The 27,286-nt window shown below is 47.6% G+C and overlaps 2 protein-coding genes across 2 annotated transcripts in view; one reads left to right on the forward strand and one right to left on the reverse strand.

Moving 5' to 3' along the window:
• Positions 1 to 19,162, forward strand: AP4M1 (adaptor related protein complex 4 subunit mu 1). Its single transcript, XM_078872662.1, has 15 exons — positions 1 to 313; positions 2,497 to 2,573; positions 3,289 to 3,395; positions 4,334 to 4,430; positions 5,706 to 5,816; positions 6,125 to 6,193; positions 7,637 to 7,699; positions 7,916 to 7,982; positions 8,645 to 8,698; positions 9,160 to 9,266; positions 10,480 to 10,571; positions 11,676 to 11,723; positions 14,478 to 14,528; positions 14,959 to 15,076; positions 17,570 to 19,162. Exons 1-15 carry the CDS (start codon positions 256 to 258, stop codon positions 17,780 to 17,782), a joined length of 1,332 nt encoding a protein of 443 aa, XP_078728788.1. The 5' UTR covers positions 1 to 255; the 3' UTR covers positions 17,783 to 19,162.
• The window catches only part of DECR2 (2,4-dienoyl-CoA reductase 2), a 10,294-nt gene continuing 1,794 nt past the window's right edge, over positions 18,787 to 27,286 (reverse strand). The window contains exons 2-9 of the mRNA XM_078872667.1: positions 27,010 to 27,149; positions 25,429 to 25,497; positions 24,862 to 24,913; positions 23,873 to 24,008; positions 22,857 to 22,981; positions 20,270 to 20,363; positions 19,421 to 19,525; positions 18,787 to 18,998 (exon numbers count right to left, since the gene is read on the reverse strand). Coding sequence (XP_078728793.1) covers positions 18,787 to 18,998; positions 19,421 to 19,525; positions 20,270 to 20,363; positions 22,857 to 22,981; positions 23,873 to 24,008; positions 24,862 to 24,913; positions 25,429 to 25,497; positions 27,010 to 27,110 — 894 coding nt within the window. The 5' untranslated portion in view covers positions 27,111 to 27,149. The remainder of the gene's footprint in view (positions 18,999 to 19,420; positions 19,526 to 20,269; positions 20,364 to 22,856; positions 22,982 to 23,872; positions 24,009 to 24,861; positions 24,914 to 25,428; positions 25,498 to 27,009; positions 27,150 to 27,286) is intronic.

The raw sequence follows: 27,286 nt of genomic DNA on the forward strand, positions 1-27,286 counted from the left end.
ACACAGCTACACACACACACAGCTACACACACACAACTACACACACACAGCTACACACACAGCCACACACAGCTACACACACACACAGCTACACACACACAGCTACACACACACACAGCTACACACACACACAGCTCACACATACACACAGCTACACACACACTTCACACACAGCCACACACACACAGCTACACACACAGCTACACACCGCACACACATCGCTCACACAACTACACAGACAGCCGCAACTCGGCGATGCTGTCCCAGGCGTTTGTGCTGTCGTCCCGGGGAGACCCTCTACTCTACAGGGACTGTATCCTCATCATCATCACAATATCATCACCATCATCATCACAATATCAATATCATCAATATCATTACCGCTGTTAATAACACCATCATTGGCCACAGCAGCTTTAGATGCTATCGGCTCTCTCCATCTACGGGGCGTTTTGCTTTGGGTGTTTCGCCTTCGATGTTACTGTTTATGTTGTGATGTTATATGGACATCGTGTGTAAGATGTGTATTGTGTGTGTGAGATGTGTAGTGTGTGAGATGTGTACCGTGTGTGTGTGCTGAATACAGTGTGATGTGCTTCATTCACACTTCACGTGGCTTCAACGTGCACCTAGCCTGGCACAAGCGCCGTGGTGACGTCACCGCCACTGTTGTTGTTGCTGTGGGTGCAGTCTGTGCGATGTGTGTTAAACGCGGTTTGTGCTATGTACGTTGAACTTCTTTCGCACCGTACGTAGCCAGCCGTGCCAAGCGGAAGTGTAATGTACAGTGCGCAAGGTGTACTGTACACGGGGTACAGCGCGATGTACTGTACACACGAGTGTACAGTACACACGTGTGCACAGTACACACGAGTGCACTGTACACACGAGTGTACTGTACACACGAGTGTACTGTGTGTACTGTGTACACGTGTGTACTGTGCACACGTGTGTACTGTGTGTACAGTACACCTGTGTGTACTGTACACACGTGTGCGCTGTACTGTATGTCACGACCCCTGCCACTTGTGTTCGCATCGCCGTCAATACCGACGGTTTACCCCGTAGTCTAGTACAGGGAAATTTACGGGTAAAATGTATTTGTGTTTGTGTTTGTCCCTTGTGATGGGACTGTCGGATGAACGTTGAGATGTATAAGGGACACGGGGTGATCAATAAGGTCTGAATGGGTCTGTAATAAAGGTAGGCACTGATAAGGGGTTGACATGTTATGTAATTGTGTAGTGTATAGTAGTGTATAGTGTAGTGTATATGATGAACGTTGAGATGTATAAGGGACACGGGGTGGCCAACAAGATCTGAATGGGTCTGTAATAAACACTGATAAGGGGTTGACACGTGTGTGTTCGATTCCCAGCCACGGCTCTCATCAGTGGCGGCGATTGATACTTGAAACCGGCTCAGGGTTCTCCCCTCGACCTGGTCCAGTGTGTTAACATCAGCTACTGGGAAGACAAAAGCGTCCCCCGGGGGATGGTTCTTGGCCACATCGCCCTCTCAGTGCCCCGTTCTGGACTTAATAGGTGCTCGCTGAAATACTTTTCCCTAACAGTCTGTGTAGGCTGCACAAAGGGGGGGTATTCGTATTTAATTTGTGTCCATTGAGATCGACTTTTGTCCCACATGACCTCCACGTGGTCACGTGCGCCACACATAATGTGGCTTGTTCAGCTGATTTCAAGATTTCTACTGCCTTGTCCGTCCACGTCCAACGGGATTAAACTGAATGTGTCAAAACAGCCTTTGGATCCCTTCAGACTTTGGATCCGGATGTGCCCAATTTTAAAAAGTTTCCCGCGTAGGGCCAGCGTTCAAAGGAAGGGCCGAGCAATCTTGATTTGAAGCTTTCGTGACTGCAGGAGTCCATACTCTTTGGTTCTTTCGGTAAAGTTACGGGACATTACCGAAAAGAAAAGAGTAAGGGCCGAGCAGATTGATGTTTGAAGGAGCCAGAGCTGGAGTTGTATGATTGATGGGGCAGCAAGCGCAGTCCAGTTCACCTGAACTGTGCCATGGCCACTGATGTTTTTAAAGCTCCCTTGTGTCGCCTCCTGTCATGTGAAAAACATTTCATGGCGTTATCATGAATGGGCATTGGAGAAAAAAAAATGCTGTACCAGTTCATTACATTCAAAAGTAATTGAGACAAAAAAAGGCAGGGAGGCATTACTTTTTGGGGTATCGCTCTGAATGTTTTTATTTTATTTTGGCAGACATCCACTGACATCTCCATCCACCAACATTGGAGCAAATTGCGAAGATGATTTTTACTTGAGAATTCTTTTGAGAAGGGAATCTGCAATATGTGCGTGTGTTCATCGCATGTTTGCAGTGTTGTTTAGGGCGTCCGTGAATGTACAACGACCCATGACAATGCCAGAAACTAAGCTTCTTTTCAAGAATTGTGTTCCGTGTAAATGTGATGGTTGATGATCACGATGAGTTTTTAAGTTTCCTTAACCACCTGCTTGACAGATGTAGGTAATGGACACGCGGATAATTTGTACGAGAGAATGTGCCCTCTGAACGAGAGCGAGCAGCCCATCGTTAAGGTAATGGCTACACCCGCAACACCCCTTGTGATACTCATCAAGTCTAGTACTGTCCTGGAATAACCTCCGATTAGCGCGGTTGGATGCGTACGGTGCGAAAAAAGTTCAACTTACCACACATCATCAACCACGATCGACCGACTGCTGGATGAAGCCCTTACCAGGCTGTCAACGTCCCTCATGGTCTTTGCAGTGCCACATTTTATTGCTCCATCTGCATGGTGAATGCACTCTTGGGGGTGATTCTTCCTCTGCCTGCAGCCTTGTCGATAGTTCCCGAGATTGTAATGTAAAGTCATTTATCCGGTAAAAGCCTCACTGAGTACGTTTTTCAAATGGTCTTATTAAAGTATTTACTGTTGCCAATTCTATTTTCCGGAGTGTTTTGCACTTGGGATGAGGCCCAGATCAGGTCACAGTCCAATTGTTGTTCTGCTGTTTCCTGGCTCCGGCTGTCGGATTGACGACCATGTGAGTGACGGACGTTTCTCTGTAGCCGGGCAAGTGGGAAACTGCATCGCTGTAGTGTGAGGATTGAAACAGGCAATTGGATGGATCTTGGAAGTAGATCCATGATATCACCTTCCGTGGGCTGTTCTCTAATACTGGGTAGTGCAATGCTCTATGAGTGTTTCCGAATGGGCACGATTCTGATAGAGTGTGAACATTTACATGAATATGTGTGTGATTCATTTTCCTGTAATTTCTTTTTCAGGTACATAATGGGCTGTGCTACGTGCACACACGGCATAACGGACTTTACTTTGGTTTAACCTGCAAGCCCCAGGCCTCCCCATTTATTCTGATACAATTCCTTAACCGGTACGTACACACAGCATGCGCAATGATTCACACCCACATGCGATTCAATTAGTTCTGTCGATCCACGGTTCACAGCGCGAATTGAAAAATCCCTTCCGTTTTGTCTTGTTTTTACTTTCTGGTTTGTATTGCCTTGATTGTTTCATTAGCCCGATGGTTAAGATATAATTCACATACAGTTGGCTTGTATCCTAAATAAAGTATTGAATTAGATTCTTGCACACATGACCCAACGCATAGATTGTGAGCAGAGAGCTTCCCCAGAAGATGACATAACAGGAGTACTTCAGGAAATCTTTGAGTGTATGCACCTTCTTATAAAGCTACACGTCTCTCTGCGAGTCATTGGTGACAAGGCTGAGACCTTCAGCTCTCAACACTTGACAACCCCGGGTTCATTGCGTGTGGCTGAAACCCAGATTTGAACACAGGATCTTAGCTGTGTGTCAGCTCAGGTATTTAACATGGTGTTAGCGTCATGTACCCATGGGTGCTTCCAAAACAGTCTTTTATAAATTCTTTGGTTGTTTTGGTAAAGTCACGTAGGTAGAAAAATTAATAGATCATGACGTTTCGATCGGCACACAAGCAATCGTCCTGACTTTACCGAAAGAACCAAAGAGTATGGATTCCTGCAGTCACGAAAGCTTCAAATCAGTATTTATATGTTTGACCTGACAATGGAGATAAAAAACGCGTTTTGTATGTATGTTAAACTTTTTTCGCACCATACGTAGCCAACCTTGCAAAAACGGAGGTGTTAGGGAAGGACAACAAATTCAACACAACAGGCAGTTCTAAAGAAATTAGTTTTTAATCTGGATTTAAAAGGGCAACGCTCCAGTGGCATCCTAAAATCGGAAGGACGAGCGTTTCAGACGGCCGCAGAAGCGCATCTGAAAGTGCGCGATTCAGTGACCTCCTTTGTTCGTGTGTAGGTTTGCTGCAATAGTCAAAGACTACTGTGGATCTGTTTCTGAAGAGGCCATCAGGAAGAACCTACCACTATTGTATGAGCTTCTAGAAGAAATCCTGGTAAGTGTCAAAATTAAAACTGTGATTGCCATAGAAATTGTGAAAATTATTTACGGCAATAATTGTTCCATGAAATTCAGGGGCGGTTTCTTCATTAGGGCGATTGGGCGACGCACCACCAATGTCATTCAACCACAGAGTCACGCTAGCCGTCACTGTGCCTCTGGATATAGTCCAATCAGCGTCATGTCCCGTTCTGTGGAGTACCGCCTCTTTTTGGGCGATTCCGGCTGAGAATCGCCCAGAGTGGTCCCATAGACTTACATTCAAAGATGTTTTTTTTCGAACGGGGGGCGCTGCAATGCATTCTCTATGGCTTCCGGGAGGGCTCGCACTAACGTGCTTACGTCATCATACGTGCTTACGTCATCATACGTAAGCACGTTGCATCCAACAATATTATTTGTCGCCACCTAGTGGAATCTTTAATAAAAGAAACTTGAGTGGATTGTATTAATAGTGAGTATAGAAACAAACAAGATGTATTGTAAGAGTCACTTTACTTTTTCATTAATATTAAAGAAGTGAAGTTGCCTTTACGTGCTTAAGCTGTTAATTTATCCTTTGCATGGGTGGACCTTATCCTTATAAATCATCCAGACATTTGCCCCCCCTGAGAGATTTTGCAGGAGCCGCCACTGGTGAAATTAGTGTGGAGTTGAAAAACGGCTTTATTCAGGACAAACTTTCCAGTACAGAACAGCTTTAGACTTGTATTACATTCATTTACAGTGCTTTGTCAGTCCACTGCTAGATGAAGGCCTCCCCACGCAGTGTTGGTTTGTTTGAGAAGACTTGACCACGCTGGTCAGTGCCCAGGATCGGTTCGGATATCGCTCACCACTCATGTTAGCCATTGCTGGATATCGAACTCGGGTTTGTTGAGTTCATAGTCAAGCACGCAAACCGCTGTGCCACGTTCCACCCTTGTTTTAATGATACAAGCGGGAAAGGCAGCCGCATGGTTAGCCGGTGCCAAATTTTCCTCTAAAGCTTTTTGTTTTTTATTAGTTAAGGTGCTTCGGCCAATTAATCAGTGTCAACACGTGGGAGGAAACCGATACGTCATAAGAGAAAACCTGCAGCGCGTGTGCGAAGGGGCAACACTCTATCTCTTACAGCTACAATTTTTCTGTCCGGTAGTGGCTGACAGCAAAATGGGATGGAGTTTTTTGGACTCGCACCAGAGCTCAATTAATTATCTTTCAGTAGCGACTTAGGAGACGAGTGGCTGTGACGTGTCGCTAACCCTGTGGCTTTTGCCTCTTGTTGAAGGACTTTGGAGTGGTACAGACTACACGTTTGGACGTCCTGAGGAACTACGTGCAGAGCGAAGCCGTCAACACCCAACCCAGCAGCCTGTTTGACATGAGTGCCATCGGACTGGTACACACACACACGTGTACATGTGTCCACACACGCGCCGCATTGCATTTCGAAGGATTGTAATCCGATTAACACAATTGTGTATATTCGGCCATGGTTAACATCAGGGGCAGGTTTATCGGAACCTGTCTTGGGCCTCCCCTAGGCCGACCCAGCCTTAAATGAGTAGTGTGGTGTGTAAACATCAATGCTTGCTTGGGAGACAAAGCTGGCCAGGTTGTGGAGTGACTCACAACCTGATCGGCAAGAGTCTGTGTGGCTTGTACGGGTGATCTTCATCATTTTTGTGTCTCTCTTTGTCTTTGTAGTTTGGAGCAGACACACAACAAAAAACCTTGGTCCCGGCATCAGCTTCGATACGCTCACTGTCTCATCAGGTACATCATCCGAGAGAAACTGCGTGTTTTTTTGTGCGCGTACCATTGCGTGCCGGTTTCCCACGTGAAATGTGTTTCCATAACAAGAGGAAATTGGTCGCGTGGTTGTGCGTCGGTTAGTGCAGTGTTCTTCATGGCGGCCCACTGACAATACACAACATGTGAAAACTCCCCCTTGCAGGCGGTGTGTCAGCCCTCACACTGACGATGTCTTATCAGCGAAAGTGACCCCCCCCCCCCCCCGCTATGAAAATTAGTGAAGAACACTGGGGTTAGTGCATTGCAGTATGAATCCGAAGAACTCTTTTAAGTTTGATTCCCGATAACAGCTAACACCAGCGGTGAGTGATATTTAAACCTGAACCTGTCCTGGGCCCCCACTAAGCTAGTGTGGTCATCTATGTGCTATGAAGATTGCCCAAAACGTCACGTGTTATATATTTTTATTATTAAGGCGGTCTTGTTGATGGAATGTGTTGAGTGGGTTTTTTTGCTCACGTGGTAAAGTACGGTCAAACAACCCCCAAAATCGACATGGTGTGTCAATGCCTGCAGCCAGCAATGGACGGACACATCGCTGCAGTATAGAAAATGAAGTTGTGTTGTTTAAAACACGACCGCCGGCTGGACAACCCCCAAGTGCATGTGTTTAACATTGAAGAGTCCCACAGTGCACTGCGTGTCACAACACGGCCAGAGTTCTTGTACCACGGTGGCAGTTAATGCTCTTTACCCAGGAGAGCCTCTCTGAGTTTCACGACTTTTTTACAGGAGGGCTCTGCCACGTTTTCGCATTACAGGGTGATGGTTGCTACGCATAACCCCCCTGTTGAGTCATTTGCAGGGCAAGTTTTCAAAATGTGACAAATTTGGACAATGACGCCAGCACACAGCGGCCGACTCTTGTCAATGATGTCACGGGATCTTTAACGTCGACTGTGAAGCGGGCGGCCTGTCACATATTTTTAAGCGGAATACCACGCCGCAGTATGAACCAGGGCGACCGCTGGATTCGAACTATGAGCCTCTGCAACAAGCGGCGAATGCACTCCCGTAAGGTCATGCCACCGCCCCTTGTGCTTGTAGGCTGGCTGAAGAGTGGCAGATTATTGGATTATTGTTTATGCCTTGCGACAGCCTCACAAGTTTGTGTGAGTCAAGTGGTGGAAATATCATCAGCTGACAGTTGTGGAATGCAACTTTCAACATTTTTTTGGGCTCCGTGTTCTGTTATGGCTATGCCAATACAGAATTGATCCAATGGCCCATACTGACAGAGCACTGAGTTACAGGCATGCGCATTGATTTGCCGTTGACATTTCCCAGCATCCTAGCTACACGAAGAGCTATCTGCATTTACTTTCACAAATGAACTCAACCCGACGTTCGAAATTGTTGACTCATTGCAGTTGGGGACTTAATGTTCTCCGCTTTTGTGTTCAGAGCAAAACCAACGAGATATTCGTGGACGTTTTGGAGAGGCTAACAGTGCTCATCGGGGCAAATGTGCGTACCAACACACACACACACACACGTTTGTATGCGTGCACACACGCACACACGCACACGTATGTGAACACAGCCGTATGCACACGTATGTGCATGCTCAGACGCCGGAAGAGACATTGCTGCAGCCACCCTCACCGTCTGGTTCGAGCATGCGATTTTGTACAAACGCTTTGCCTTCGTGTTTCTGAGTGATGCAGTTTGTGTCCCCAACAGGGGAATGTGGTTCAAGCGGAGCTCAATGGCGATATCAATTTGAAGAGCTTCGTGAACGGCTGTTCAGGTACCGAACGCACACCAGGTGGCTCGAACGATGACGCGGGGGGCTCCAGGTGGCCCCTTGTGGTTTTCAAGGGGCTCCCCACTGCCTGATGACGTCAAGGGCGGAGGGCACCCCCCCCCCCCTTTCACGCACCACGCAAGTCGTGTGCGGGGCTCCTGTAGGGGTCCCACGGTGTTTATCAAACTCCGGCCCTCGCGACTCACCTCGGCCTGCCTTTCCGCCTTCATGAGTCTTCTCCGTTCAAATACAAATAAAATAATTGCATGCTGCACGTGCCGATAGTTTGTGAACGTGTCTTACGCGATGTAATCGGTGAATCGGTGCTCTCTGCGTCACGCGGGACGCACGCGCACACAACAAAAGCAGTTGCCATTCGCCGCTGAGTGACGGTGATGTCACCATGGCACTTGTGCCAGGCTAAGTGCACTTTCAGACCACGTGAAGTATGGATGGCTCACTGGCAGGAAGTTACAGGACAGACGCAGGTGGTATGAGTTGAGTGAGATGACTGGCAGATGTGAGTCACAGCGCCCTATACGTCACATGGTACACACGGACACGCGCAATCTCTATCTTGAGTTCAATGAGGACTCTGATTCAAATTAAGATGAAACAAGTATGCATTGTGTGTGTTTTGTCACGTGGCTTTGCTGTGTTTTCAGAAATCTTCATGACGTTCAACCATGATCTTGCCATAGGATCATCACAGAATAGAGGTGAGAGGTGTGCGAGTGTGACCGGGCTTGTGGTGTGTGGAATGAAAGCAAATGAACCACAGTCCCTCACTGATCTCGTCAAGGAGCGTAAACCATCATCACGTGAACTCCGGTAATCCTCGCAGCAGCGGCTTTTTGCGGGCCATCGAACAAAGACGGTCACCGGATCTCGCGGCGCTTTCAGATGCGCTTCTGTGGCCGCCTGGAATGCTCTTCCTTCCGATATTAGGAAGCCACTGCAGCTGGGCACTTTTAAATCATCATCTAGATTGAAAACTCATTTGTTTAGAACTGATTTTTGTGTTTGTTGTCCTTCTCCCGCACCTCCGATGAGCACAGTTGGCTCCGTACGGTGCGAAAGAAGTTCAACATGCATACATACGTCCTTGGGCTCGCTCCGGCAGTAATTAATACACGCGACAGATGCTGCATCTGCCTTGCACCTCTCTCTCTGTGTCCAGGCTACGGCGGTGCCATGCGATTGGACGAGTGCCGCTTCCACGCCAACGTGAACGTGACCGACTTCGAGACCAAACGTGCGATCAGAGTGAGCCCGGGCCCTGGTGAGGTAATGCTCGCGTGATTACGTATGCAAACACGCACCTCAAAAGGTAATTTATTTATCCACGATTTTCGATACTTTTTGATCACAACGGTCCCGCAATGGAAGTGAGTGGGAGTAAATCCGGAGTACCCAGAGAAGACTCACGCATTCGAGGAGACGGTGCTCAAAGGTTCACGAACTCGCATGCCGCCCAGGGGGGTGTTTTGTGAGTTTCACAAAATCTCTAAGACCGACAAACCCTTTGCTTTCAGAGTGCTGGGATCACAGGCGCGTGCCATCTCGCCCCTCCCCAGAGGCGAGGCTGCGTGAGTGCACCGTCATGCACTCAACGCAGCCTCGGCTCTTTGGCAGTCGGCGCGTTTGCCGTGGATTGCGGCGACTTCTGCCGTTTGAGAGGGACGGGGTTTGGTTAAATCTAAACCAACCTCACGACCTCACCAAAACAATTTGGTTACATTTCACGTGACAGTGTAAAGTCTCATCTCTCGATGCCGCGACAGTAATGCTCGGGTTAGATAACATAAGGGAGAGTGAGAGAATAAGACACGGAGACAACAACAATCGTGCTAATCTTTGATTCACGGCCATGGCTAATCATCGGTAGCAAGTGACATCTGAACCTGACCCTTCTTTCCCAACCCGCGCTGACTAGCGTGGTGAGGTATGGTCAACCAATCCCCACAACCAGCACAGCGTTGTGAGGCCTTCACCTTGTAGTGGATTGACAAAGGGTTGTACGTCTTCACTATTATCATTCATTATAGCTCTAAAGACAAAACAGAGGAAATTCATAAGGAGGATTTCACGTACATAATAAGCAACAGCGTCTATGTAACGTCTAACTAAAGTAAACACAAGTGGAAGGTTGTGACTATGGCCACACGGCAAGGTTCTTCCAGACTTTAGGAGAAGAAAGAAGGGAGGTTGCTGTGGAGCGGAGAGAGCATGGGGGATGCACTAGAGACGAGATTGGCTCACGAGATGCATTGCCACAAGGCCATGAAGCCTTCTGAGCACGGTGAGGGCGTTTGTCATTGTGCATACGCTGGTTGACCTTCTTCCGCACCGCACGTAGCCAACCGTGCTAATCGGAGGTGCGGCGGGCGGGGGGCGAGAACAACAAACTAACGCGCAAAAAGCAGTTCTCAAGAAAAGAGTTTACAATCGAGATGATTTCAAGGTGCCTTAGGGTCGAGCCATCTGTGTGTGACCGCAGATGACCGTGATGCAGTACACGGTGCTTGACGACTTCCCAACGCCGCTGCCTTTCAGGCTGTTCCCAACAGTGGAGGTGCAGCCTGAAAAGAGGTACGTCCCTGCAATCATCATCATTGTCACCGTCATGAAACTTCACCCCTGATGTGTTCCCCTTCCACTGGAATTGTCATTGGTTTCACTGTTAATTACTCTATTGTAATAATACGTTTTTACCCTTTCAACTGGTACAAAAACTGACACCTTTATACAAGGCATCATGTTTGCAATAACCACAACACAAGCAGTCAAAATGCAAACAAAAAGAAACAACTCTGATGATGATGATATGCACTGTCCTTCAAGTTGATTGGTCCACACCCGAGACAGCTTTTCTTAGAGCCTAGTCTCCATTGGTGTTGGACCAGATGACACCAAAAGGCGCACAACTCAAAAACAGCACACCATCAGAGTATTGAGAGCTCGGGGTAAGCATTTACACTTTGCATTTTGACTGCTTGTGTTGTGGTTATTGCAAACATGATGCCTTGTATAAAGGTGTCAGTTTTTGTACCAGTTGAAAGGGTAAAAACCTATTACTATATTTTGCCACTGGTAAAGGAGGTCTCATAGTGTAAATTACTCTATTGTTAATATGATTGTGTGCTCGGGAAAGTATCACTTGGTCTTAAAGCTCTTTTTTTAGGAGGGTACTGCCAAATGTTGCAGTAGGGAGCGACTTTGCTGATGTGTATGATCCTAATTGAGTAATTGTCTGGTAATTCTTCAGAATCGGGATGTTTAGCCGATACCAGCTACCGGAGGGAACCCGCGCAGAACAAGAGGAAAATCTAGAACCCAGGTCCTTAGTGCCGTGCGGCTCAGGTGTTAGTTACCACTGCGCCTCCCTGCCGCTGATATTCGCATGATTTTCAGTGGGATACACCATACCATCACAGTGTGGACCCGAGTCGGGAATTGAACCCAGGTCCTTAGTGCCGTGCGGCTCAGGTGTTAGTTACCACTGCGCCACGCTGCCATCGACATTCGCCGGATTCCTGTTCAGTGGGGTCCTTCTGTCCGACACGACCATTCCATGGCAGTGAGCGCCCTTCAGTTCTGTTACCGTTCGTTCGGCTCTCAGAATGCAAGTTGAGCTTGTGCGTGCACTGCTGCCCATGCGGTCCCTTCGCTGTGACTGCCCGTTTGTGTTCGCAGTCGGCTGTTGGTGTGTTTGAAGTTGCGTTGTGACCTCTCGCCGAGAAGGTATGACGAGACGTGGCACGGACATCGCCGTCCTTACGCGAACACGCGCGTCACGCAATGCAAAGCATTGCGTGAGGCTCGGTTAGAAATGATGGCAAAAAAATACTCGGCTTTACACCTTTCCGGCAATAATACAGGAGGCGTTCAGATGTTCAAACACCAAATAGACACCCCTATCGCAAGGCAACAAGTCTGCATTAACCACACTTCTTGCTTGTGGTACAACATGTAAACAAATAATAATATATGCATTGTCTTTTAAATTGATTGGCCTACACCAGAGACAGCCTCCTTTATGTCCTTTTCTCACTGCCGGTGTTAGAACAGTGAACGCCAAAAGGTGAACACCACAAAGGCAACGCAAAATATCAGCGTTAATAGCTCGGATTGAGCAGTTGTATCTAAGTGTAAAAGGCCTATTGTTTTTTCATGAGTTACAAATGTTTGGTAGTTGCACTGTGGATTGTCGGCTGGTGCAGAAGTGCTCTACCAGTGTCTAATACATTCACACGCCGGAGGCGCAAGCACAATAGCTTAACCACCACTCTGCAATGTTGCAATTTGGTTGAGTCAACGCGTAGAATTTATCGTGATCGTTTAACGATAGACATTTACAGTGCTCTTTCAGTCCATTGCTGGATGAAGATCTACCCGCGTTCTGTCGGTCGTGGAGCTTGTTTGATCGTACTTCACCACGCCGGTCAATGCAGGTTGATGAAGTGGGGAAGGCCCTGGACTGGTTAAGACATCAATCTCCGCTAGTGTGAACTGTGGCCCAGAAATTTGACTTTGGGTGGCTAGGTTTATGATTCGGTGTGCTAACCACTGCAAAGTTCTATTAGCGAGTAACACATATGAAGGCTGGCATGGTACACGAGGGGGTGGGTGGTTTGCACCACACGCGGGCTGCCTTTGTCTCCCTAGTGGCGAAGTTTACACACCGCACCAGGTACTCATTTGAGGCTGAGTCGACCTAGGGGAGGCCCACGACTAGTTCAGATAATTGTCAATGGTGTTGGCCGTGAGTGGGAATCGAACTCGGGTCGCTGGGGACTACCCACTGCAAAGATGAAGATCCCCCGTATAGCCTTAACAGACTGTTGGGGCAAGTGCTGTTAGTGAGCACCTATGAAGGCCGGAACAGTACACGAGGGGGTGGATGGCCAGAACCACGCCCGGCCGCCTTTGTCTCCCTTGTGGTGATGTTTACACACTGCACCAGGTACTGTATTCATTTGAGGCTGAGTCGACCTAGAGGACGCCCAGGACCGGTTCAGATAATCGTTACTCCCACATACATTTTCCGTTTGATGAAGTCACATTTAGATCATAGAATCAGTTCCCTTGTGTTTTTATTTAGTTTTTATATCTAACTTTTAACATCTGTCTTATGCTTTCCCATTTTATTCCAGTGGCATTAACGTGTAACATTTGCTGATAATTTTCATTCATCGTAAACAATCAATTGTCACACACGTGGCGCGACGCCGTGTATCATGAGCGCAAGAGTAGATTATAAATGGCGATGGACTGGGGCACATTTACCATTCACCGTAGCGCCCGCTTGCTCTTAAAATAACCACACCGATTTATTCAAACATTCACTGAGCATTTATTCGTTTACCAATGTACGTCTGTTTCTCTATTGAGTCATTGCTTTGTGTCTCTGCAGTGTAGTTGGTTTGTAGTAAATCAACACACACCAGGTCGTTAAGCCTGCACACTGCATAAATGTGGGCCATGGGATGAGTCATTGTTTTTTTTCTTCAAAATAACATTTTAATACCGTGCAATTGTACGCTGCATGAAGTAGCAATACATGTTCGAGAGCGGGGAAGGTGTAGGGTATACAGCTTCCTTACTAAACTATAACTAAACCAGTTTTTAGTTGAACAGGTTAGATCCTGGCTCTCATAAATGACAGCTCAGCGAAGTAGCTCATCATCATCATCGTGTGTGGCAATCTTTAGCAGCCAGATACTCTCAACGCGTGATGTTGATTCTAAACGTGGAGGGGAAAAACCCGGAGGATGCGGAGAAAATCCAAGCGGCCATGGGGAGAGAGACACTGCAAACTCCAAATAGGCAGACGTCAAGGTTGGGATTGAACCCACGAGCTCCTGTATACCAGGCGAGGTAGTTAAGAAAATGGGATAGATAGAAACGGTCGGTCATAAGGTTTTATGGACTTTATTATCCTGCGTATGTATTTTATTTCTGCATGTGGGTGGACAGGTGGAGGAGTGGTTATCTCACTGCACTCTTAACTGGATAACCTGAGTTTGATTCTCGGCAATGGGCAGTATCAGTGGCGAGCGATATCTGAACCGGTCCTGAGCACCCCCCCCCCGCCATGCCACTTTTAGCAATCCATACTGACCGGCGTGGTGAAGTATGGTCAGACAATCTCCATCACTGACACGGTGTGGGGATGCCTTCATCTAGCGGTGAATTGACAATGGACTGTGCATTGCAGTATTTACAACATCATTTATTATTTCCCTTCTACGTGACTTTACCGAAAGGTCCAAAAATATAAATCCCTGCAGTCACGAAAGCTTTAAATCGAAAAATATGATAATGAAGTATTACAACATTATCATCCAACATTATCATCCATTGTACAATAATGTTATATGATAATGCATTTAATTATGTTGTAATGTTGTAAATACTGCAATGTATGATGATGGATGTGATTATGAAGTTGTTTATGATGATGATGTCCATGACGTTAGTGGTTTGTTTCCACAGTCATGCTACAAATATGATGGTCCGGTTGCCTATTCCGAAAAGCGCGATCAGGTAAGAAGATTTAAAATGATACATGCACAACACTAAATGCGCAGTGTTAGTAAAAAGTTAGCCAAGTAAGTTTTAACGTCATTAACTTATCAAGAAAAGCCTTGCCAAGTCCCAAGACTAGTGCGGGAGTATTGGGTCGTTTGGCCAATGCCATTTTAATGATTGTGGGGGGAAAAAACAAATAAGTGAAAAAGCCATGCACACGAGGGGGTAGCAATCCCCACAGATGGATGCGTTCGCACACCTACTTGCTATGCTGCCAGCTCCCAGCCACCTTACAGCCCAGTGGGTTTGGGAATTTCACTAACCTCGACGTGACCCACCAAACCTCACCTCCATCGCTCTTGGTTGTCAGCCTCCAGTTAAACTGTTTACATTACAAACATGTTTCGCTGTCTATTTATCACAGCGGTGCGTTGGTGCGTCTCAGTTTGTCGCGTGACGTGAGCAGTCCAGACCAGACGGCGACGTTGGAGCCCGACAGCAGCTCCGTCGTGTGGAACGTTCCGCGCATCACCGGTGGATCGCAGCTGTCCGCCATCTTCCGCGTGCGTACCGCGAACAAACAAAACAAGCAGCAGCATTACGGTTTACAGTGATGCATTCTCGCGTACGTATGAAATAAGACTTGCTGACGGGCTAGGCTGCAGGGATTGCCAGCGCACACCGATCATTTTGTGTCACCGTAGGCATTGACGTGCGGCTCGTGCGGCTGTGCGCGTCGTGTTTAGCAAGGGTGGACTTTGGTCAGTGGTGGCGACCGACCGCTGGCGATTCCTGCAAGAGGGGGTAACTCATTTGACCGAACTCGGAGGAGTGAAAGGCTGAGCGGACCAATTTGAGCTGGGATTTGACCTTGCAAGCCTTCGTTGAGTTGATTTTTGTGGAGTGGCTCAAACCATCCCGATATTCTAATCGTGCTGAAGTAAACATTTCTGTTGAATCCAAACCACGTTAAGTAAGTTGAAATATGAATCGGACGCACGTATGTCCTAGCAGAGGCACGTGGCCACAAGAGACATTGGTGACTGTACCGTGTGCGGAGGAGAAAACCAATGTGGGGTTGTGTCTGTCTGACTGCTGCCTGCCTGGAAACATTTTCTGAATGTAGTTTAGGTTCTAAGACAAGATGACCACAAAGCAGTTCTTCTGAGCTGGTGGTTTTGCATGACGCCTAGGCCTTCTGTGCATGCAATGCAGCTCTTTGCGTTGTTGTGAAATCATATATCGGACAAAATGCTTCAGGGTGACCGAAGCGTGGAGAAATGCTTGCACCGATAGGAAGAGGAACACGCCTATCGGGGAACAAACACAAATCAGAGAAATTTCGATTGAAAGCTTTCGTGACTGCAGGGATTGATCTTCTTGGTTCTTTCAGTAAAGTCACATAGAAGGGAAATAATAAAATAAAATTCTCACGACGTTTCGGCCACAACGCAAGCAGCCGTCCTCAGGTGAAGAACAGGGCTGTCGGAAAGCCATTCGGACGCTGTCTTTCCGACAGACGGACACAATAATCCCCTGTGGGCTGGTGTAACCAGGAGGTTCCTACCAGTAAAACAGTGATCTGTATTCATAGCTTAACCTGAAAATTAGCACCAAGTGCATCATCACATCTGACTTGTCCACTCATCCACAGTGCTGGCTGCAATGGGTGTGTTGTAATCGAAACGTCATATTCTATTATTTAATTTATTTTCTTTCTACGCGACTTTACCGAAAGAACCAAAGAGCAGTCTATTAACGTCATTTCATTGCTACTCTCTCCATCAGTTGCGCTGCTTCCAGTGCAACTCATAAATTTGAGCTTTTATACAATCAGATTTTCCACCTGTGCTGTCTCCGCCTCTCCGGGTGAAACATCTACCCAGAGGCCTTCAGAATGTCGAGTGAATCCCCTCTGCTGTTGAAGCAAATGGGGACGATGTTGTTGTCAGATTCTTTAACCAATCAGATGTCGAGTTTGCCATGGAGGGCGTGTTCTTTGACACGCCGGAGCCTTCTAGCTGGCCCAGCCGCCTACGTTAGCATTTTTCGTGTGGCGTGATCGGAGGGCCGGTTAGCTAACTGAAGTAAAACTAGCGAGCACGTAATGTAGCATCATCTAAGATTTATTTAAACTTTATTTCGTGACGTTTAGATTGTTTTTTTTCTGCGGGGAAACCTGTTGAATCCTGATTGTGTTATGTGTTTTACGGCATTTTTGCTTGCGTGGTAGTCGTATGAGTAAATGTGACTGGTTGTTGTGAGTTTGTTCTTGTTTCTTTGGTAATGACATTGATTTGGGCTATGCGATGTCTATTTGTGATGCAGCATCCTGTCATACTGCGTAATAGTGGTACATCCTTGATGGTTTCAGTCACCATGTATTCATGTCTCTACAATTAGTGTATTGTAACTCTCATAGGTGTTGAGCCTCGTGTTAAATCACTTTATTCCACTCGACAAATGTTACTGTCATTGTGAATATGGGGTGGTTACGTCGAATGACAACAGCCTGTAGCCCTAGTGTCATGGTGAGGTTATTCGAAGGCGGTTTCATTGCGGGAGGATAGCACTGAAGGCCTCGGTGTAAAATACACGGCCCGGCACTGGGACTTGGCAATCTAAGTTCGATTCCCTGCCATGGTTAACATCAGTGGTGACTCGAATCAGATGTGGATCTGGCCACTGCACCTTCACCAACCTGCACTGACCGACTGGAGATCTGTGAACAAGAGCTTTATAGCTCCTTGCATTCCTCCAGTATAAATAAATATTCTGATTCTGAGTCAAACGACCACCCACGACTAACACCGGAGACGCCTTCGTCCAGCAGTCGATTGGTAAAGGGCTGCACGGATTTATTTGATTGCATTATCAATAAAACACTCATATCGGTGCAAATTAACACCTTCATTTATTTTTGCCCCCGGGGGTTTTTAACAAATATTTAGGTTTTGCACCTCCTGTTCACTTTAGCAGCGGCGCGTGAGAGAGGTGCTCTCGCTGGCCAGTTCCCATGCGTCATTGTTACGCGCGCCGTTTCACGTGTTTTCCAGTTGGAGGTGCCCGGACTCAGGCCCTCGGCTCGACTGGAAGTGGGCCCCGTAGCGTTGACCTTTGACCTTCCAAGCCTGGCCATGTCGGGGCTTCGCATCGGCTGCCTGCGCCCTACGCTGGGGGGCCGAGGGGGGGCGGCACTGTCGGGGGAGCCCCCTAAACGCTGGCTACGCTACTCGACATCCAGCGGATCTTACGTCGTCCGCATTTAAGAAAGCACTCGACGCTCGCAGCCCGTTTGCCTGCGGTCATCCCAAGAAATCCAGGCTCGCAGCACCGTGCAGGACGGGGCACGAAGTTCGCAGCCCCCTTTGTTGTTTTCGCACGGCAGTGAGCACACGTAGATGGGTGGAATATACAAAAAAAACAAAAACACGCTTTGTGTTTTTACAGCCGGACACCAAAAATATGGCACTACCACTTCGAGGAGTTTCAACTTTTCTTTTTTATTAAAGGCCGGTAATTTGCCACACCAACAATTTCGGAGCACCTCAAGACGTGCGCATTCACCGCATCATCGTGAGCATTACCGACTATCAAGTGTGCAATTTTCACACATATAATTGGTACTGTACTTGCAAATGCTACCCCCTCATTTTCAAAGTGTTCATGCAGCCTGCAGCAGATACCGCTTAACTCCACCCACTGGTCTCACTCTGCCGCTCGTCAATCTCAACGCCCACCCTCGCTTTCCAATATCATGCAATGCCCAACTTTCAACAATCATTAACTTCGTGTATCAATTTATGATTGTTCACCGAGAAACATTTTTAAAAAACACATTTGTTTGTGTTTACGTCGAATCTCTTCCACACCGTACGTAGACAACCGTGATAAATCGGTGCGGGGACAGCACAGGGCTCCGTGATATATCGTGGAATCTCAACTAATCAACTAATCTCTGTGGACTGTCTGTACTAGAGTTTCCTTCCACTCAAACTAAGAACCCGAGTGAAAGTCTTGGCTCAATGCAGCCAGCCTTCTTGGACATTAACAAAGAAATGTGTACGACACTTTGTCTGCCGTGCAGAAGCGTCGTTGCCGAGAAACGTCGCCTATTCTCGATTTTTTTTCTTCTACCCGCTCAAGGCGGCGTTGTTGACCAGTGTGTCGAGTTTCTTTTTGTTTGAAACTTGGGAGGTTTGCGTCGCCGCCTGCGATTTGCCGCAGCGCAAAATGCTTTGGCGAGACCGACGGTGAAGGGGAGAGGGGGGGGTCACATCTTGGAGGTGACGAGACCGGCTCGGACCGCGTTGAAATCGTTGGAGGAAGTCATCCAGGCGCCGCCGTCGGCGACAAGCGTCGAGCCCGTGACGTACGAGGCGAGGGGGCTGGCGAGGAACAGCGCGCAGTGTGCCATGTCCGTTTTGGTGCCCGCACGCCCCAGCGGCACGGAGGCGAAGGGATTCTGCCCCTTCAGGTGACCGCCTGGAGACATGAACCAAAAGACAACGGCCGCGTTGGGTCAGTGCAGAGCATTTACTCTAGGCTGGCGATAACAGCACTGTTTGCGTGTGCGTATGTTTTTAATATTCGTGATGCAGACTAAATAAACGTTGCAGTGCTTTGTGTAACGAAGTAGGAAAACCTGACGATGCCTTGTGTACAGCTATTCATTCCGGGAGTAATTTTTGTGCAACTTAAAGTTGTCCTCGGTGGTGACCACACCCCTGCATCATCGTGCGTAACAAGACAACCAGGGGCAGTACAGCAACATCCGTCGTTGTCGTGTACATCCAAACTCCGCCGCCCCCGCCAACCCGCACTGATGAGCGTGGTGGAGTGTGGTCACATGACCGAAGGACTGCTCACTGCGGAGTGTAAATCCTCCGCCACCGTGAGCCACTCACCAAGCCGCCGCATGCCCTCCGTGCCTGAAATGGGCCCCGGGGCGAGGCTGTTGATGCGCACCTTGTCCGGCCCCCACTCCACCGCCATGTGCTTTGTCATCGCATCTAAACAAAAGTAACACGGCCACAAGCGTCACTACATTTTCACAAACAGCCTAGTCTCGTTTAGCGAGGAGTTCTTTCTACACGGATTCGCCATCACGGGCAATGCGAATTTAGATCCATTTGTTCCCAAAACGAGCCAAATGTTCGCTTATCGAGCAGAGAGCGATCGATCGACATGCGTCACGGTGCGCACGACAAGTTTTAACACGGGAGTCGATGTTAAAACTATCCTTTTAACAAATGTTCGCCAACCGAGCAATTTTCGCGGAGCGCATCTCGCTCCCCAAGCGAGACAAGCCCGTACAGACACAGCCAATGCAATCACACCGACCACACCATGTCCATGTCACAGCCCCTCTAGCCAATCCACCGCTGGATGAGGGCCACCCCATACCGTGAGAGCTGTGCAGGTTATATTATTGGGTCGTGCTGCACCGCGTTTGCGAGTACGGGTTGGTGAAGGCACAGCATCACCGTGGGAGCATCGCACAGTGCAGGGACAGCAACTGATTTTGCCTTCACTGCCCTCTGCTGCCCACAACGTAGCCCTGCGTGCATACATACATACATAGAAGCATGCGCTCACACCCACCACACACTTCATGGGGCCACCAACCAAGTAAAAAGCCGCCGGCATTAAAGCAGAATTACAACGGCACGCTTTGCCGAATGTCTTGGGAGATCGCCGGGGTGAGGTTGTTTTGCGACGGTCATGGCGTAGCCGCTGTGGAGAGGCTCTCTCACCGTTGGCTGCCTTGGCTGCCCCGGCGTGAACCTGCAGCATCTGTCCTCTGTAACTGATGGTGGCGGAGATGTTCACAATCACCCCTCCGTGCTCCTGGTGACACGCACACGCGCAAGAGCTTGCACACAATTACGCAAAAAGATAAAGGTGCACCCCCCAGCTCCCCCATGACGTCTTCAATGGACTCTTGAGCCAAGTGTTGTTAGTGAGCACCTATTAAGGCCGGCATGGCAAACAAGGGGGCGGGTGGTCAGCAACATGTTTACACGCCGCTCCATGTACTCGTTTTAAGGCTGAGTCGACCTAAGAGAGGCTCAAGACCAGTTCAGATATTCATCACTGATGTTAATCGTGAGCGGGAATTGAACTTGGGTCACCGGCTTCGTAGCGCAGTGCATACATACAAATTCACACATTCAATTCTCACAATTGTATTTATCAATATTGATTCTTAAGGCTCATGATATTACATGGAATCGCATGTGTACGAATCAAAAGTTATTCGACGTACCCAAAATAACGTGAAAACTACTTGCCATTACGTTTAGGTTAATCGCGTGAATGTCCGCAGGCGATGCAGACTGTATGCATTTGATGGTTAATAGACGAGCAGTGATAACCAGGGCGGCCAGCCAGGTTCGAATTGCGAACCTCTGAAACAAGTGGGGAATGAGCGACCGCCGGGCTGTTTTAACCATGACCTCCCAAAACAAGATACGAGTGTTTGTTGCTGCAGTCGACAAACATTGTCAGCCCTCTTTGCCTCTCGTGCCCAGTTGTGATAGTTTATCGGTGCCAGTGAACTTCAGCCACTTGTTATCGGCCTCCAGTCCATGGTCTTAAATGCTTACGTGACAATGGAGAGTTCTAAACCAGAAAAGTTATAAACCAGAAATTCGATATCGTGTTTGCGATATTTGTTTACATTTTGAAAAAATAAATCGCGTGCATTGTCAGTATAAACACAAATACATGATATGAGCAACTAAAAACACATGTTCTTGGTTCTTTCGGTAAAGCCACGTAGAAGGGAAATAATAAAATAATGCAAATATTAAACAATAAAAATTTCTCACGACGTTTCGGCTGCAACACAAGCAATCATCAGATGTGAAATCCACAGCAGGAAAATGTTCTTGCTGATTGCTTGTGTTGCTGTCGAAACGTGAGAATTTGTATTGTTTTATATTTGTATTATTTTATTATTTCCCTTTTACGTGACTTTACCGAAAGAACCAAGAATATGAATCCCTGCAGCCACGAAAGCTTTAAGTAAAAAAATAAAAACACATGGATAAGTAATCACAAATATTGACAAACTTTTCGGACCTGATTTGAGGCTTTTGTGACTGCAGGAATCCATACTTTTTGGTTCTTTCGGTAAAGTCACGTAGGTAGAAAAATGAAATAAATCACGACGTTTCGGGCCCAACACAAGCATCCGTCATCAGGTGGGACGGACGCTTGTGTGTATTTTATTTTATACGTACGTGACTTTACCGAAAGAACCAAACATTGACAGACTTTTCAGACTGAAGTATTTTAAGTAACAGAAAGTTACAGCCCTTTTTTCAATCGACTGCTGGGTAAAATTCTCCCCGTGCCGTATTGGCCACGATGGTCGCATGCCCTTGCTGCAGCACGGTGGTCAATGCAGGTTGAAGGATGGAGACAAATAATCCGTTCAGAAATTATCACTGATGTTAGCTGTGGCCGGGAATCGAACTATCATTGTAGCTTGATTGATAGTACAGTGTGATAACCATGGCACCATCTCTCCACTCTGCAGAATACATTTTACTGAATATGAATATAAAAAAATATTTCCTAACACAACTACAGACAGCACTCAAACGCTGCTGGACAGATAGATTGCCCAGGCTTACGTAGTTAAAATCCAAAGGCAATCCATTCCGATGTCGGATTTAAGTGCTGAGGAATTAATGACAATAATGCGTGCAGGCAAGACTGTAAGGCAAGATTGCCACCTTTGAGGTACAAAAAGACTGGGATATATCACGGAAAGAAGAATATCTCAACACCGTAAGAGGGTAGAACTATAATACATGTGAATGCATTTCTGTAGAGTGACATAAAGCAATACAAAATACACTTGGCTGGAATGTTCTGGGAAGACTTACAGATTTCCCAGGACAAGATACTACACCAAACATCACAATCCTGGTAAAACTCACATCAAGGCGTCACAGTGGCGAGATGTTAACTACCTCGCCTGGTATACAGAAGGTCGTGGGTTCAGTCCCGACCCTGACGCCTGCTGCTGTATATTTGGAGTGTGCGTGTCTCTCTCCTCGTGGTCACGTGGATTTTTCTCCGGGTCCTCCGGTTTTTCCCTCCACATTTAGAAACACGCGTATAGAGTATTCGTCTGCTATAAATGTGCACGTGACAAGCAACTTCATTGAACTATAAATTGTGGCCAGGTAGGCTTTTGTTGAAGAGCAATATATAGCTGAGTGGGCCTTATCTGGTATAAAAATAATAATAAAACGAGTACAAAAAATGGTTTCAAGTGGCAGCCCGACTGGAAGGCGGCTGGTGTGTTTGCAGCACGATGTGGCTGACCTTGAAGCAGCGTCGATAGAGCGCCAGGCTGCTGTTGAAGGTGCCCATGGTGTCGATGTCCATGACTGTGCGGAAGCCCTTGGGGGTGAGGTTGCTCATGGGGCACACGAAGTTTCCCGCCGCGTCTGCAGTCGTCCGCACGCACAATTTGAACGAGAACAAGTGGCGGTCCGCGAGGAAATGCTATCCCACCTTATCTTCTCCTGCTTCGGGTTGGATGAATCGATGGTTGGAATGTGCAAGCAAATGCATGATGGTGATTAAACAATGTTGGGCTCACACCAGACCAGTTCTCCTAGGAAACTGCATGGGCTGCGTGCACCCGTCTGATGGAGAAAGAGCTGATATTGAATTCACTGTCAGCGCTTTCCAGTTTCTCAGTTGGTCTCTATGCGAGTATGAGTCTCTCTATGGGACACTATGGGTCTCCACGAGAGCAGCCACTAATCATCGCATTCCAGTTTCTCACAATGCCTCCATGTAGCATCAATTGAACTATATTGGTCTCTAGGTCTCCATTTGAGCAAGCGCCAATTAAAAATCCACTTTTAGCGCATTCCACTTTGTGAATTCACCTGCATGAATTGCCACCTGGGAACAGTCGGAGTTTGAAGCCTCCTCTAACTGGAGCCAGGAGCTGCTCGTGCAAACACGAGGGGATATACACTGGAAACTTTTCCTGCAGTAATTTGTTAGATTTCTGCGGTAGTTTTCTTTTAAACAATATTTTGAAGCACCAATGTTGCAGCGGCAGCAGCAGCATTTAAGAATCGAACGCCACCAATATTACAAATGCAATAGTTTCAGATTGGCGGAACTAGGTAACATTTTTGGGGGTCAAATTTTGCACAATGCCGCCATGGGACATGTGCAATGCCTCCTACTACGGTTTTGATGCTGGCATTCTAGAGAACTTCCATATCGCTGCCATATTTTTCAGAAAAATGCTTTGGAAATCACATTTTTTAATCCCCAGGTAATGTTTTGCCATGGAGGAGATAAAAAGAAGGAATCACTGTTGACGAGGATGTGGATGTGGGGGAAGCGCTCCAGGGCGAGGTCGAGGGCTCGCTCAATGGAGGTCTCATCCCTGACATCAAGGGTCACGGCCACGCAGCTCTGGCCAGTGGCTTGCCTCAGCTTGCGGGCCGCCTTCACCACACGCACACACACAGACAGCGAGCAAGCACCGCTTACATGGAAGGAATCGCCTCACAAGCACAGTCCACACCGGGGTTCTTCTCCTGGCTGCCCACGGGGCAGAGGTCGCAACCGGGTACCCGATACCTGTACCCTACCCGATACCCGGCTACCCGTACCCGGCCGGCCGGGTACGGGTAGCCGTTTGCGACCCTGGTGCGGCCGGGTACGGGTAGCCGCACGTGACTCACCCCAACCAATGAGTGAGAAGGCCGTGAGTCACTGGTGAGTAACCGTTTGTCACTCATTTCCCAACGTCTTGTCTCTTATTCGTCTTGTCTCTTCTCACAATTCAAGTTCCTAGAATCAACCCACCCGCACCTGCAACGTGGCTTCATCCCAGAGGTCGCAATCGGGTTCCCGATACCCGTACCCTACCCGATACCTGGCTACCCGTACCCGGCCGAGTATCGGGTAGGGTATGGGTACCTGATTGCGACCCTGGTGCGGCCGGGTACGGGTACGGGTAAGGAATCAAAACCCGTTTGCGACCTCTGCCACGGGGCAGATGTGTTCTGTAAAGGGAGTGTCCTGCCGAGCTATGGCCCAGCAAGAGATATGGTCAGAAGCAGGCGAGATAAACAAGAGAGATGAGCTGGTGATGAGAGATGAAGGTTAATGAGATAAAAGTGAGATATATAAGAGGGAGATAAGAGGCAAGGTAGATACTATGGTCGCATGTACAAATGAACTTTGACTTTACGATGCTATGTGATGTAATATGCTGGAATGAAGGAAGGATGATTATGATACAGTGATCTTCGTGTGTCACTCAGATAAACACCTTACAGGCAGACATGCTTACCTCTTCCACCCGCTCCTTGTTTCGGCTTGCGATAATGGTATCACAGCCATGCCTGCATATTTGAGCACAATGATGGAAAGGATGACAGGAGAAGCAGTTGAGTGAAACCACCTCTTTGCCATACACAACACTTGCAGTCTGTGGTGAACACCCCGAGTCCATGGACTCTACCCTGTCTACCTCTCTCTCTCATCTGACTCCACTCCACTGCAGTGCTCTCCACTCGAGCAACGAAACCTTTCTCTTGTCGAACCTCCAAATCATTGTTTTTATTTGTGGAAGGTTGTGCCTTCTGTAGTCTTGAACTCACTCCCACCAGCCACCCGAGATGTCGACCCTGTTCATTCCAGGCTCCAGACATTTTTATGCTCTGCCCATGACTGCCTCTCCCTTAAACAGTAAGTATATATATACACACACAATTGTGTCAGTGACGTGCATCAAACTGTACTGCATCTTGAGATTCTAATTATCTTGTGTGAATAATGGATTTCAAATCCTCTACGCTGGCAGACACAAGAATTGTAATGAACTGCATATGCTCGTAAAGACGAGAAGTTCAAATACCTCATGAAGAGTTCAGCGATGCGGAAGCCAATTCCAGAACCTCCCCCAGTGATGAACGCCACCCTCCCTCTGGAGGACACATACACAGGTAACAAAGCGTTGTCTTTCACAGTAACCCTACAATGAGCCACAGAATCATCGACCGCAATCACTTTTTTGACTCACGATGCGAACATCAAATCGCAATTTAGACAAATTACACGTGTCCTGCAAATGTTACCTTCAGGCTAATGGAATGAGGCTGAACATACAAGACAGACGATTCACATAAGAGCACAAATTAGAGAAAAACAAATGATTCTTGACGCACATCGTGACCCTGGATTGCAACAATTGATCAAATCGTGAGTAACATTCTATTCTTTCATATGGTCAAATGAAGAGCAAATATTAGAGTTTTAAATGACTCAGCCCTTCGATTGCTTTGTGGTTAGGATGAAGTGTTACATTCCTGCTTGGCTGACATGGTACATGAGGCTGAGTTCAGAAGGACTAAGCGGTGGTCGTGCATTCAAAAATGTGTTTGGCGGGAGTGAGTAGGGATTATTGAGTCAGGTGACTGGAGGATGGTCTGTAGAAGATAACGTGAGGGTGAGGCATGTTAGTGGAGTAAAGTGAGACTCATCTAGTGAGATTATGGAAGAGTGCGGCTGAATAGGAGATGACACAACACGGAAACTTGTGCTCACAAACAGCAGCACGGCGCGTGACTCCCGTGCTGCCTTGCATACCATCTGACCACCACAGTGCATGTACAATGCTCTCAGCCTTGTCCCTGAAAATTAAGTCACGGCGTGACGTTTGTGGGAACAAGCGAGACTCATTGAGTCGGATTCCTGGAGGAAAGTGGGCCTGTAGAAGATCGATCAACGGTGAGGCATTGCTATTGGAATTGAGTGGGACTTTGTGGCCCAGATTATTGGAGGAAAGGCCTGTAGAAGATCGATCAACGGTGAGACATTGTTATTGGAATGGAGTGGGACTTTGTGGCCCAGATTATTGGAGGAAAGTAGGCCTGTAGAAGATTGATCAACGGTGAGGCATTGCTATTGGAATGAAGTGGGACTTTGTGGCCCAGATTATTGGAGGAAAGTGGGCCTGTAGATGATCGATCAACGGTGAGGCATTGCTATTGGAATGAAGTGGGACTTTGTGGCCCAGATTATTGGAGGAAAGTAGACCTGTAGATGATCGATCAACGGTGAGGCATTGCTATTGGAATGAATTGGGACTTTGTGGCCCAGATTATTGGAGGAAAGTGGGCCTGTAGATGATCGATCAACGGTGAGGCATTGCTATTGGAATGAAGTGGGACTTTGTGGCCCAGATTATTGGAGGAAAGTGGGCCTGTAGATGATCGATCAACGGTGAGGCATTGCTATTGGAATGAAGTGGGACTTTGTGGCCCAGATTATTGGAGGAAAGTGGGCCTGTAGATGATCGATCAACGGTGAGGCATTGCTATTGGAATGAAGTGGGACTTTGTGGCCCAGATTATTGGAGGAAAGTAGGCCTGCAGAAGATCGATCAACGGTGAGGCATTGCTATTGGAATGAAGTGGGACTGGACGAGCAGCGTTACTTCAGCAGCGTGGGGCTGTAGAGGTGCGTGTAGCTTGGCAAGCAGTCGTCCGTGTCCACATCAGCAGCTGCGGCAGAACTCCACTCGTCGTGTTGAGACATCGCGCTTCACGTGTCCTGCAAGCAGCAGCCTTCTCGGATCTAGACAACGGCAAAGATCAAGGTCCATGAAGCAAGCTTTGTTAACTGAAACAACTTTTTCGAATGAATTAACACCGGTTCCAAACGAATCGCACTCAAACCGGAGAGTTATAACCATCATGCAAACTGGCATCATG

The sequence above is a fragment of the Lampetra fluviatilis genome, chromosome 35 (assembly GCF_964198595.1).
Source record: "Lampetra fluviatilis chromosome 35, kcLamFluv1.1, whole genome shotgun sequence".
In the NCBI taxonomy this organism is placed as follows: Eukaryota; Metazoa; Chordata; class Hyperoartia; order Petromyzontiformes; family Petromyzontidae; genus Lampetra; species Lampetra fluviatilis.